Source organism: Homarus americanus, unplaced genomic scaffold (assembly GCF_018991925.1).
Source record: "Homarus americanus isolate GMGI-L3 unplaced genomic scaffold, GMGI_Hamer_2.0 scaffold53233, whole genome shotgun sequence".
Taxonomy (NCBI): Eukaryota; Metazoa; Arthropoda; class Malacostraca; order Decapoda; family Nephropidae; genus Homarus; species Homarus americanus.
In genome coordinates, this window is record NW_024751660.1 from 323,013 (window position 1) to 336,961 (window position 13,949).

Genomic DNA, 13,949 nt, shown 5'->3' on the forward strand with positions numbered 1-13,949 from the left:
TGTTTATTTAGCAGATATTGAAGATTAACCCCACAGTTTATTTCACCAGATAATAAATTCCTAACCTAACCTAACCTAAGCTAACCTAACCTAACCTAACCCAGCAACTTAATTTCGACAAAGTTTCAGACGGACACATGCAGTTTCTAGTGGGGGTAAAAGTAATAGTTGTAATTATGACAGTAGTGAGCTGGCTGGACTAATTATAAACTTGCTGCGGGTAATTAGCATTTTTAATTAAGGTTATATACAGTAAATGTATTTAAAAGTTGTAATAGCGAAATGTGTATTAGTATATGAGGGTCGTGTGTGTGTGTGTGTGTGTGTGTGTGTGTGTGTGTGTGTGGATTTATGGAAAATATATTAGCATAAGTAATAAACTGAAAGATCTGTCTGTCTGTCTGTCTGTCTGTCTGTCTGTCTGTCTGTCTAACTACCATCATTAACCACTAACCACCCACCACGCCTAACGACAGTGCTTTCCTCCGACAGTACCAGTGACGGCAGTGACGGCAGTAAGAGACGGGACAGCGGCACTCCCCTGTGAAGTGTCTCACCCTTCAGACGATGACATCATTCTCCTACTATGGTTTAGGGAGCCACTTACTACCCCAATATATAGGTAAGTACCCCTAACTTCCCTAAAATATATAGGAAAGTACTTATAACTTCCCTTAATTATAATGGTAAGTGCCCCTAATTACCCTTTAATTTATAATAAAGTGCCTCTACATTTACCCTTAATTATAATGGTAAGTGCCCCTAATTACCCTTTAATTTATAATAAGTACCTCTAATTACCCTTAAATATATAGGTAAGTACCTCTAACAAATTATCAAAATTTACAAAAGCTAACAAAAAATATATTCAAAATTAAAAAATAAATAAATAATTTTTTTTTTAAATAACCAAATTAAAAAAACCCTAAAATGAATGAAAATTATTATACCGTTAAAAACCAACAAATAGTCTAACATCAGTACTAATGCTGCCGTCTACTGTGTGTGTAGATATATAGTATATATAATAAATTACCATAGGCTAATTACCGTAGGCTAATTACTATAGACTAAATACCATAGATTAATTACCTTAGACTAATTACCATAGACCATTTAACATAGACTAAATACCATCGATTAATTACCTTAGACTAATTACCATAGACTAAATACCGTAGACTAATTACTTTAGAGCAATTACCATAGACTAATTACTATAGACTAATTACCATAGACCAATTACCATAGACTAATTACTATAGACTAATTACCATAGACAAATTACTATAGACTAATTACCATAGACCAATTACCATAGACTAATTACTATAGACTAATTACCATAGATTAATTAATTATCTACAAGGTACTATAATTTGCATAATATAACAGTAGTATATATAATTCTTTCACTAATACTAGACCTACGGGTTATTCAATAATTTGCATATAGATTTTAGCTTAGCATTTAAATCACTCAGGAACATCTGAAGAAATTAACAAAAATAGACATAGGGAGGAAAGGAGTTGGGGGGGGGGGCGAGGTTGGTGTAGTGGGGTGAAATTTTGAGAGAGAGAGAGAGATAGAGAGAGAGATAGTTTTCATTAATTATTGGGACCTCTTAATCCCTTCGTGTCTCTCTCTCTCTCTCTACCTTTAAAGGAATCTCAACTGTAACAAAATCCTTTATATCAAAGACGTACAAAATTATCCTTCCCCCCTCTTAGGTGGATATCTCATCAATTTCACCTGGAGAGACAGCGAAGGTCTCTCCAGGATCTTGCTAAATAAGACAAGAGACTCCCCCATATCTCTTCAGTTTCTTCTTGTATCATTATTGAATTGTGATATGTAATTAATCCGTGTGTGTATGTGTGTGTATGTACTTTAACTTGTGTCTGTCTGTATGTATGTTTGTGTATGTATTTATCGATTTAAAGGTTCGTATATACATCCATGACTATATATATATACAGGGTGATTCAGCAAAGAGTACATTAAATTGGAGGATGGAATCTTTGTATAATTCTAAACCACAATGTCTCTTTGGTAAAATGTCAGATTCTGCATAGTTTCCATGTTACAATACATTTAAGATGTTGAATCATCCTCACACCTTAACACACACACACACACACACACACACACACACACACACACACACACACACACACACACACACACACACACACACACACCCCCAATTCTCTAACTCTCAGAACCAGATCATTCCAAACTCAGCACTACTTAACCTCAGATTCAAATGAACTAAGTTAATCACCTGAGTTAATTACCTGAGTTAATTACCTGAGTTAATTTTATGTTATTCCGTCTCTCTAAAGTTGAGGAATAAGACAGTGAAGTAATTTGTCTGTTAAAATAAATTCTGTCTTATCTGCCTAACTTTTCACAGATACAGTAATATGGTATCTGTTTGAGTGCGCCAGAGTGTGTAGAGTGTGTTGAGTGATTCTGTCTTGGTAGTGTAGAGTGTGTTGAGTGATTCTGTCTTGGTAGTGTTGAGTGTGTTGAGTGATTCTGTCTTGGTAGTGTTGAGTGTGTTGAGTGATTCTGTCTTGGTAGTGTAGAGTGTGTTGAGTGATTCTGTCTTGGTAGTGTAGAATGTGTTGAGTGATTCTGTCTTGGTAGTGTAGAGTGTGTTGAGTGATTCTGTCTTGGTAGTGTAGAGTGTGTTGAGTGATTCTGTCTTGGTAGTGTAGAGTGTGTTGAGTGATTCTGTCTTGGTAGTGTAGAGTGTGTTGAGTGTGTTGCTGTAGATCCTGTAATTTGTTGGATTATGTCATTTAATATTGTATCGAGGCGATAATTCCGATAGCATATTTTTATCCCTTTATCATAAGGGCTAAGAGGGGTATTAACATCATCTGTCTGCCTGTCTGTCCGTCTGTCTGTCTGTCCGTCTGTCCGTCCGTCTGTCTGTCTGTCTGTCTGTCCGTCTGTCTGTCCGTCCGTCCGTCTGTCTGTCTGTCCGTCCTACGAAAGTTATCATAAAAAGTTGTATAATTATTTATGAACCACCGTGACCCACCCATGTGTGTGTGTGTTCCCTTCTTTCCACACACACACACACACACACACACACACACACACACACACACCCTGAAGCCACCTAGGAACCGTCAACAATAGGCCGTCATCACACTGCAGGAAGCCTCGACGCCGGAACCCTACCAGCACCCAGCGAGGTTCATGTGTGTTGTGATGGTGAAGCCTTCGTGATGAGGCTTCAGAAACACTATTGACTGACTGAAGCAGATAGACAAACAGATGCGAAAAACACACATAACATTAATAGATGGACATACATACATACATACATACATACATACATACATACATACATACATACATACATACATACATACATACAGATAGTGAGAGACAGAGAAAGAAAGACAGACAGTGAAGCAGATAAGAGAGAGACAGAAAGGGTGTAGACAGACAGACAGACAGACCACAGACAGACAGACAGACAGACAGACCACAGACAGACAGACAGACAGACAGACCACAGACAGACAGACAGACAGAGATGAATGGTTTTAATGACATAGACACATTCAGTACAACACAGGAAGATGCTGTACAACACACTCGGCTAAATTGGACACGCGAGGAGACAAAGAGATATATTACGAGGTCTGATATTAAGGCCGGGTTCGGTTCTGGGTTCGGTAATGGGTTCAGTTCTGGGTTCAGTAATGGGTTCAGTTCTGGGTTCAGTAATGGGTTTGGTTCTGGGTTCAGTAATGGGTTCGGTAATGGGTTGAGTTCTGGGTTCAGTTCTGGGTTCAGTTCTGGGTTCAGTTCTGGGTTCAGTTCTGGGTTCAGTTCTGGGTTCAGTAATGGGTTCAGTATGGGTTGAGTTCTGGGTTCAGTTCTGGGTTCAGTTCTGGGTTCAGTTCTGGGTTCAGTTCTGGGTTCGGTATCGGGTATTAGTGAGACTTTCTGCTACCGAATCCCATCACTACTCTTCCCTTAATCGTCATTCCGTAACCTAATCTAACCTAGGTTAAGAGAGAGAGACGCCTTTCCAATTTTCGTCACATGAAAAAATTTCCTCATTTGACAGTCATAAAGAAAACACACACACACACACACACACACACACACACACACACACACACCCCATGCATGACACCAGCAAGGAGACAATTCAGGATCTTCCGACTGACGTGATTGAGTATTGATCTCTGAGGCGGCGACCACCACCCGGCCTCTTAACCTAACCTAACCTAACCACCCGGCCTCTTAACCTAACCTAATCACCCGTGCATCTTAACCTAACCTAACCTAACCACCCGTCATCTTAACCTAACCTAACCACCCGGCCTCTTAACCTACCTAACCACCCGTCATCTTAACCTAACCTAACCACCCGGCCTCTAACCTAACCTAACCACCCGTCATCTTAACCTAACCTAACCTAACCTAACCTCCAGTCCTCTTAACCTAACCTAACCACCCGTCATCTTAACCTAACTAACCTAACCTAACCTAACCTATCAAGTTCAGAAGGCCTTTAAAGGGTGAATTATTATAGCGTTACTAATACAGACAGACAGACAGACAGACAGACAGACAGACAGACAGATAGACAGATAGATAGATAGATAGATAGATAGATGATGCATATAGAGACAGAGAGACAGTCATAAATAGATTAATATTCAGCAAAATACCCACACAGGATTACGATAATTGATTCAACATATATATTGACATTACAGGTATACATAGACCGTATAGCTATATAACGTGCATGTATGTATCATTTATTAATACATAATACACGGGAGACTGGTGCTGTGTGTGTGTGTGTGTTTGCGTGTGCGTGTGTGTGTGTGTGTTTGCGTGTGCGTTATGGACGAAAGTTGATGACCGCAAGTAGTTTTTCCCGTCGCCTGGGGTCACTTAAGTGTCTCACATGATCATCTCCTTTTCCTACCCCTCCTTTCTTCCTCCTCCTTCCCCCCCCTCCTCCTTTCTTCCTTGCTTCCTCCCTCCTCATCCCCTTCCTTCCTACTCCTTGACCCTACCTCTTCCTCTTTCTTCTCCACCTCCTCCTCCTCTCCCTCTTCCTCCTCCTTCCCTCCTCCTTTCTTCCTTGCTTCCTCCCTCCTCATCCCCTTCCTTCGTACTCCTTGACCCCACCTCCTCCTCTTTCTTCTCCACCTCCCTCCTCTCCTCTCCTCCTTCCCTCCTCCTTTCTTCTTGCTTCCCCCTCCTCATCCCCTTCCTTCCTACTCCTTGACCCCACCTCTTCCTCTTTCTTCTCCCACCTCCTCCTCCTCCTCCTATGGCCGCCACAGTTCACCAACCACAGACCGCTAAATCACCACAGCACATATGACTTGCCGAAAGGTTTTGAACATTTGAACAGAATTTAAAGCGGCATCTATCGTGAGCCAGACCTTCCTGTTCAATGACTCTCTCCCTCACTCATTATTTAGGGTGTAGTCTCAGTGCAATATCGATGCCATTTTCTTTTTTGTTCTTTGAGTCGAAATGCTGTTTTTAGGGAGAATATTTTTAAAGTAACTTAACCTGACTTAATCTAACCAAACCTAACCTAATCTAATTTAACATACATACTTACATACATACATACATACATACATACATACTGAAAATAAACCAAGTATAGTCGGTTAGTGTACTGTCATAACATTGTACACGAAACAAATTAACACTACCTGATGTACACAATGTTGACCAATAACCAAACAGCAAGTCGGGTAATTCAATATACTACTAACAGTATATCCCCACAACCAACTATGATCTGGTTAAATAAACAAAAGTACTGTTTTGTGTGTGTGTGTGTGTGTGTTGTTGTGTTGTGTGTGTTTGTGTTCGGACGGGTGTAATAATGCCAGGCTTTTAGAGGAAATGATGTTATGTTTTAGAGTGAAACTATATAATTTAATAAGAGCCCCCGCCAACAAAGCCAGTGTAGAGTCAAGCCAAGCCAAACTAATCCTGTAATATCAAATGCCTTCATGGGCGCCTATATACCGTAAGCCAATCACCGAACACCTAGGATATAACGTCATGGGAACTTTGATCTGATAGGATGAGACATATGATTTACCCTGATATAAAGACGAGTTCGGCCTTTAGAGAATCAGTCTGTGTTGGTGTGGTGAGACAGGGAACACGGCTGGCGTTAATGGCGGATGGGTTAGCAATAATTAGTACGTGCACTTTAGGTATTATCCGTTGTCTTAAGTTGTTGTATGATATCTATATTCTTATAGTTATTATCGTCCTCTATCTCTCTCTCTTTCTCAGTGGGAGGGGTAACCTGACACACACACACACACACACACGAGAGATCTTTCTAAGGATTTTGGGGCAATTAAATTTTGTTGGGGATTAGAATTGGTTTGTGGTGGTTGTGTTGGATCACCTGTGAGGGTAGTTGTTGTGGTAGCTGTGATTGACATATGAAGGTAGATGTTATGGTGGTTGACATGTGGAGGTAGTTATTGTGGTGGTTGTGGTGGTTGTAAAACACGTCAGGAACAAACAATTGATTTATCTGTCCCAAGAGAGGAAGCCACAGCTCTAGGCCCTGTTGATGCTCCGGGTGAGGTGGGTGGGGTGGCAGGTAGGTTGGTGTGGGTGGGGAGATTGGTGGCAGGTAGGGTGGTGGCAGGTGGTGGTGGGCAGGTGGGTGTGGCAGGTAGGGGTGGCAGGGGGAGGTGGTGGCAGGGTGGTGTGGCAGGTGGGATGGTGGCAGTAGGGGTGTGGGTAGGTGGTGTGGCAGGTGGGGTGGTGGCAGGTAAGGTGGTGGCAGGTAAGGTGGTGGCAGGTGAGGTGGTGTAGGTGGGGTGTGGTGGCAGGTGGGGTGGTGGAGGTAAGTTGGTGTGGCAGGTGGGGTGGTGTAGGGTAGGTGTGGGTGGGGTGTGGGTGGGGTGGTGGCAGTGTGGAGTGGTGAGTAAGGTGGGATGTGGTGGTGGCAGGTAGGGTGGTGGCAGGTAGGTTGGTGGCAATGTGGGTGGTGGGCAGGTAGGGTGGTGGCAGGTAAGGTATGGCAATGTAAGGTGTGGCAATGTAAGGTGGTGGGGTAGGGTGGTGGAGTGGGGTGGTGGCGTGTAGGTGTGGTAAGGTGGTGTGGGTGGGGTGGTGGGCAGGTGGGGTGGTGGCAGTGGGTGGTGTGGGTGGGGTGGTGGGGTGGGGTGGGTGGGCAGGTAGGTTGGTGGCAGGTGGGGTGGTGGCAAGTGGGTGGTGTGGGAGTGGTGTGGTGGGCAGGTAGGGGTGGTGGCAGGTGGGGTGGTGTGGGTGGGGTGGTGGCAGGTGGGGTGGTGGCAGGGTGGGTTGGTGTGATGTGGGTGGTGGCAGGTAAGTGGTGTGGGTAGGTGGTGGCAAGTAGGGTGGGGTGGTGGTGGGTGTGTGGAGTAAGGGTGGGGTGGGGTGGTGTAGGTGGTGGTGTAGGTAGGGTGGTGGCAGGTGAGGTTGTGGCAATGTAGTTGGTAGGTAGGGTGGTGGCAGGTGGGGTGGTGTGGGGTTGTGGCAGTAAGTGGTGTGGAGTGGGGTGGTGGCAGGTAGGGTGGTGGCAGGTAAGGTAGTGGCAATGTGGTGTGGATGTAGTTGTTGGCAGGTGGGGTGGTGGCAGGTAAGGTGGTGGCAGGTGGTGGCAGGTGGTGGTGGCAGGTAGGTGGTGGCGCAGGGTGGTGGGCAGGTAGGGTGGTGGCAGGTAGGGTGGTGGCAGGTGGTGGGTGGGTAGGGTGGTGGCAGGTAGGGTGGTGGGGTGGTGGTGGCAGGTAGGGTGGTGGAGGTAGGGTGGTGGCAAGTAGGGTGGTGGCAGATAGGGTCGTGGCAGGTAAGGTGGTGGCAGATAGGGTGGTGGCAGGTAGGGGTGGTGGCAGTAGGGTGGTGGCAGGTGGTGGCAGGTAGGGTGGTGGCAGGTAGGTGGGGTGGCAGGTAGGGTCGTGGCAGGTAGGGTGGCAGGGTAGGGTGGCAGGTAGGGTGGTGGCAGGCAGGGTGGTGGCAGGTAGGGTGGTGGCAGGTAGGGTGTGGTGGCAGGTGGTGGCAGGTAGGGTGGTGGCAGGTGGTGGCAGGTAGGGGTGGTGGCAGGTAGGGTGGTGGCAGTAGGGTGGTGGCAGGTGTGGTGGTGGCAGGTAGGTGGCAGGTAGGTGGTGGCATAGGGTGGTGGCAGGGTGGTGGCAGGTAGGGTGGTAGGTGGCAGGTAGGGTGGTGGCAGGTAAGGTTGTGGCAGGTAGGGTGGTGGCAGATAGGTGGTGGGCAGGTGGTGGCAGGTAGGTGGTGGCAGGTAGGGTGTGGCAGGTAGGGTGGTGGCAGGTAGGGTGGTGGCAGGGTGGTGGCAGATAGGGGTGGCGTGGTGGCAGGTAGGGTAAGGTAGGGTGGTGGCAGGTAGGGTGGTGGGGTGGTGGTGGCAGGTAGGTCGGGTGGTGGCAGGTAGGGTGGTGGCAGGTGGCAGGTAGGTGTGGCAGGTAGGGTGGTGGCAGGGGGTGGTGGTAGGGTGGTGGCAGGTAGGGTGGTGGCAGGTAGGGTGGTGGCAGGTAGGGTGGTGGCAGGTAGGATAACACATTTTGTCTCTTTAAACTAAAAATACTTGAAAATTTAAAGTAATTTTTGACAAACTTTCATACAACTTCTCTCATTCACTTTATCATTCATTTTGGGTCAGTAACTTCGGCTGATAAACAACCACTGGCAATCTTGTTTAGCATGTAAAAAATGTATGTCATTAATCTTTATATGTAAACAAGATGATGTGACGTAATTATAAACATTGCTCTTATAATGTAAACACTCGAGTCGTTTTGTTTATAATGTAATAAATTTTGACTTATTTTTTATATGTAAACAATAGACGCTGATCTAATGTAAACACAATATAAGTTGACATTGTTGTACTTGTATATGTACTGTAGCTGTACCTATAGCTGCATCTAAATATAATTATATTCCTATATGTTTACTGAGACTCTGCTCGTAGTTGTACCGCTTCTTGTACCCACTCCTGTACCTTCATCGCTGTGCCTTGACGAAGAAAATGAAGTTACCTTATACCATAGGAGAAAAAGTTAGGAGTTTACGAGGAAGGTCAAAGAAATCGTAAGATTATATTACGGTATTATTTTATCCTCTGCCAGGTGAGGGATCCGGCCGGGCTGTTTAGCATATAGATGGTGGGCTTATGAGAGTACCGTTGTGTACTTCTGTCTTTCTCTGTACTTGTATCGACGACTGTTTGTTCTTGTAATTCTATCCGTTTTTATACTTGTAACTGTCTATGTTTTTGTACTTGTATATACCTTTACCTGTACCTGTATTTGTCCAGGTACAGGTGCAGCGTCGTTCAGTGCAGTTGACACAAGAGAAGACGGTATGAGATACTTTACCGTCCCAGCAGACCGTCTCACTTTACCGTCCCAGCAGACCATCTCACTTTATCGTCCCAGCAGACGTCTCATTTTACCGTCCCAGCAGACCGTCTCATTTTACCGTCCCAGCAGACCGTCTCATTTTACCGTCCCAGCAGACCGTCTCACTTTACCTCCCAGCAGACCGTCTCACTTTATCGTCCCAGCAGACCGTCTCATTTTACCGTCTCCCGTCCCAGCAGACCGTCTCATTTTACCGTCCCAGCAGACCGTCTCACCTTACCTCTTAATAAAAGAAAATTTATAACTCAACTTTATATATATTTTTTCCGTGTCAGTTTTAAAGCGAAACTTGAGATAGAAAAAAGTAAAATTTTCTGTAATAATATCAGGTGTAAAGTCCGTTTATTATTTATATTCTTGACATAAAAAAACACATGAAATACGTTACCAATTTTTAGAAAATTTTATTTAAATATGAGTTTTGGTTGAAGCATCATAGCTGGTCTTGGAAGATGGTAGATTTTCAGTTCAGTGTTAATGATATGTTAAAACACACAACCAATTAAAAATATAATTTAATGTAAATAACGTAAATAACTCAATAAATAACCTAATACACTAATCTAAATTAAAAAGATAAATTCAAGTAATGAGATGCAGTAAATAATATAAAAACAAGCGATATCTGGCAACCATGACACACACACACACACAAACACACACACACACACACACACACACACACTCCGTACAGGTCAATTCAAGACAAATTCAACAGCATTTTTTCAGGGTAATTCTCGGTATTCAAACATAAGTTGGATACAAATTGAAAAAGTTTGTTTTTTCGTCGCGTGATTGTGGTATAAAACACGCTTATAAAAATATTTAAACCAACGATATATTTACTTGTATTATATCCAAAGTTTATAATTGTCTCAAGACCAGTATAAGATTAAAACATGGAGAGAGATTAATGCATAATAATAACCAGATAATTCACGATGATATTAATTTCTCTATACGCTCCCCCTCCGACAGCTGGTGAGGCACTGGCTGACCAAGGCAGCATTACCACTCTTCGTTACCCCTGCTGTGTGTGTGTGTGTGTGTGTGTGTGTGTGTGTGTGTGTGTGTGTGTGTGTGTGTGTGTGTGTGTGATCAATAAACTCCAGAAATCAATTAAGGACAAACATTCAGGTGTGCTGAAGAGAGTCACATGTATCTTTTCCCAACACACATGAACACATATACAAGAAAACCTGTAATTTTCTCGATACTTTTAGGATTAACTCGACAAACCTGAACAAGACAAACCAAATGTTCTTGACAAATCCGGAATTATCTTGAAGAAAGTGAAGAAAAAAAGCCACAAATTATCTTGGTAGTTTCAGGAAAGTCCAAGATTAACCTCAAGAAAAAAGTTTTTTCAGTAGTTTTAAAAAATTGTTTTTTATATATAATTTCAGAACAATATTTAAAAAGAAAACTAAGAAAAAAATCCAAATTTTCTTAATAATTTTAGAACAATCTTTAAAATATCTTAATAATTTCAAAACAATTAAAAAAAAAAAAAAAAAAATTAAGAAAAAACTTAATACTTTCAGGACAATCTTGAAACCCGCCCAAAAGAGGCCAGATTTTGGTGTTGGTTACATTCTGGCCTCAGCTGGGGGCGTCTTAGTATACTCAGCCTCTTGTTAATGACTGTACTAAATTCACTTTCACTCTCCTGTCGAGGCTCCAAATGGCGCCCCCTTGTGTTGTTCACCTTAACCACATATTTTCCTCCACTTTTTCCCCCTATTTTTTCTTGTTATATTTACTCCTTTTGTTGCCATATTTACTGTTTTTGGCTCTTTTTATTGTGTTTTGTTGTTGTTGTTTCTATATTCTTTGTTCTTGTCATCGTTTGTTCCGTCATCCTTATCACCTCTCTTCTTCTTCTTCCTTATCGTTCTTGTCATCATCTTCTTCGTCATCATAGTCGTCTCCTCCTTCCTCCTCGTCCTCATCTTCTCCTTCATCGTCATTTTCATCATCGTCACCTCCTCCTCGTCATCATCGTCTCTTCCCTTCCTCCTCGTCATCATCGTCTCTTCCCTTCCTCCTCGTCATCATCGTCTCCTCCCTTCCTCTTCGTCATCATCGTCTCTTCCCTTCCTCCTCGTCATCACCGTCTCTTCCCTTCCTCCTCGTCATCATCGTCGCCTCCCTTCCTCTTCGTCATCATCGTCTCCTCCCTTCCTCCTCGTCACCATCGTCGCCTCCCTTCCTCCCCGTTTTACCTCACACGACCTGAGAATCAGTTTGATAAAAGACCATAATTTTCCTCGTTCCAAAATACGGCAAAACTTTCCCTTGGCAATAAATCATCTTTCTTATATTTTTGTTCTGTTGTTTCCTCTTTATTATCTCTATCTCTCTCTTTTAATCTATTTTTTTTACTTTTTTATCTGTTTATCTTATTTTTTTTATTAATCCTCTCTGTTGTTTTAACGGGAGGTATAGAGATTATTGTCATGTGTTTGTTTATGTCTCAAGTTTATTTTTCCTGTATTTTTTTCTCCTCCAGTTTCAACCATTTGTTACTTTCATAAACTTTCTCATTATAGTTTTCCATCGTGTAGTTTCAACTGTCTGCTACTTTCAAAAACTTTCCTCAACATTTTATCTGTCTTGACACCCAGTCGACGTAACTTGGGGGAGGGGCGGGGGACAGAGACAGGGGGTAAGGAGGAAGGTGGGGTGGGGGGGGGTGGGTGGGACAGAGACAGGGGGAGTGGGGTGGGGGGTGGGGTGGGGCAGAGACAGAGACAGGGGTAAGGAGGAGTGGGGGGCGGGTGGAGTGGGGGGGATGGAACTTTCTAAATATTTACCCAAGATCTGAACAGTGAGAGGTAAACATTGGCCACTCATTTACTTTAGTTTACCCTGCTATAAAAAATGGGATGAAAATGAAAAGAAAACGGTAATAAACTCGAAAGAAAATGGGAAAACGAAAATAGGATTGAGCATTAAAGGAAATGAAGCGAAGACAAGGAGAAATAAAATGACCAATAATTCGAGAAGAAAGAAAAATAATTAAGACTATTGTTATCTAGGCGATGAAGTTCAATTATGTAGTGTATATGTGTTATGTTGAACCCCAGAGAGAGTGAAGTTTAAAACCTGGCCGAGAGAGAGAGAGAGAGAGAGAGAGAGACAGACCTAAGCGGGAGAAATAAAGAAGGAAGGAGAGAAAGAGAGACCTAAGAGAGAATAGAGAGAGAGAGAGAGAGAGAGAGAGAGAGAGCTAGATAGAGTTGTATACAGTATTACCAAAGTTACCCACAAAACCATTAATCTATTCAGGAAAAGTTTTAACCAGATCACTCACTCAATACCTCTACCCCACAACACGACACACCCGGGAGCCTTCGCACGACCATCACCAAAACAACACCTCCCAACTCGCCAGAAATTCTCGACCGTAATCATATTTTCTTTTATTCAGTCTCCAGGGGGAAAGTTTTATGGATTCCTCTTGACCTCGTTCTATCGTAAATGACCCAAGTTGACCCTTAAAACGAACACTCGACATCCATTAAAGTTGAAACGGATAATAAATATTAGTTTTAGTTGATATTGTATTCTTGTGAGTGTTTTTGTTTTGCTTTTTTGTTTATCCGCGATAGATGTCGAGTCTTGTCTGTTTTGAGACGAGCTGTTAAGGTTATTCGGGGTCATTTGAAGAAAATCGTGTGGGTAATTTAGTCGTTAGAGCCAACAAACAATGAATAGGTTTTTTTTTTCTATCTTTTGGTAACTCGACAAAAACTCAATTATTTCTCTCCTGGGGAAAAACACTGAACATTTTTCTGTTTTTTGTCTCAACGATTTTCATTGAGTTGACAAAACCAAAGGACTTAACTCTATATTAATTTGATAAATGAAAAGAAATTTGCAGCCATCACCACACAGCACCCCACTGTTGCCCGCACCACATAGCACCCCACTGTTGCCAGCACCACATAGCACCCCACTGTTGCCAGCACCACATAGCACCCCACTGTTGCCAGCACCACATAGCACCTCACTGTTGCCAGCACCACATAGCACCCACTGTTGCCAGCACCACATAGCACCCCCTGTTGCCAGCACCACATAGCACCCACTGTTGCCCGCACCACATAGCACCACTGTTGCCAGCACCACATAGCACCCCACTGTTGCCATCACCACATAGCACCCACTGTTGCCAGCACCACATAGCACCTGTTGCCAGCACCACATAGCACCCCTGTTGCCAGCACCATAGCACCCCACTGTTGCCAGCACCACATAGCACCCACTGTTGCCAGCAATACATAGCACCCCACTGTTGCCAGCACCACAGCACCCCACTGTTGCCAGCACTACATATTACCCCACTGTTGCCAGTCACATGGCACTACTGTTGCCAGCACCACATGCACCCTGTTCCAGCACACCACACAGCACCCCACTGTTGCCAACTACATAGCACCCTGTTGCCAGCACCACATAGCACCCTACTGTTGCCAGCACCACATAGCACCCCACTGTTG

The 13,949-nt window shown here is 43.6% G+C and overlaps 1 protein-coding gene across 1 annotated transcript in view; it reads left to right on the forward strand.

Moving 5' to 3' along the window:
• Nucleotides 1–492: 492 nt before the first annotated feature.
• LOC121854799 overlaps nt 493–13,949 on the forward strand; it is a gene marked incomplete at its 5' end in the record, with an annotated part of 15,703 nt that continues 2,246 nt past the window's right edge. Inside the window, 1 exon segment of the mRNA XM_042349585.1 lies at nt 493–622. Within this exon segment, the coding sequence (XP_042205519.1) occupies nt 493–622 (130 nt within the window).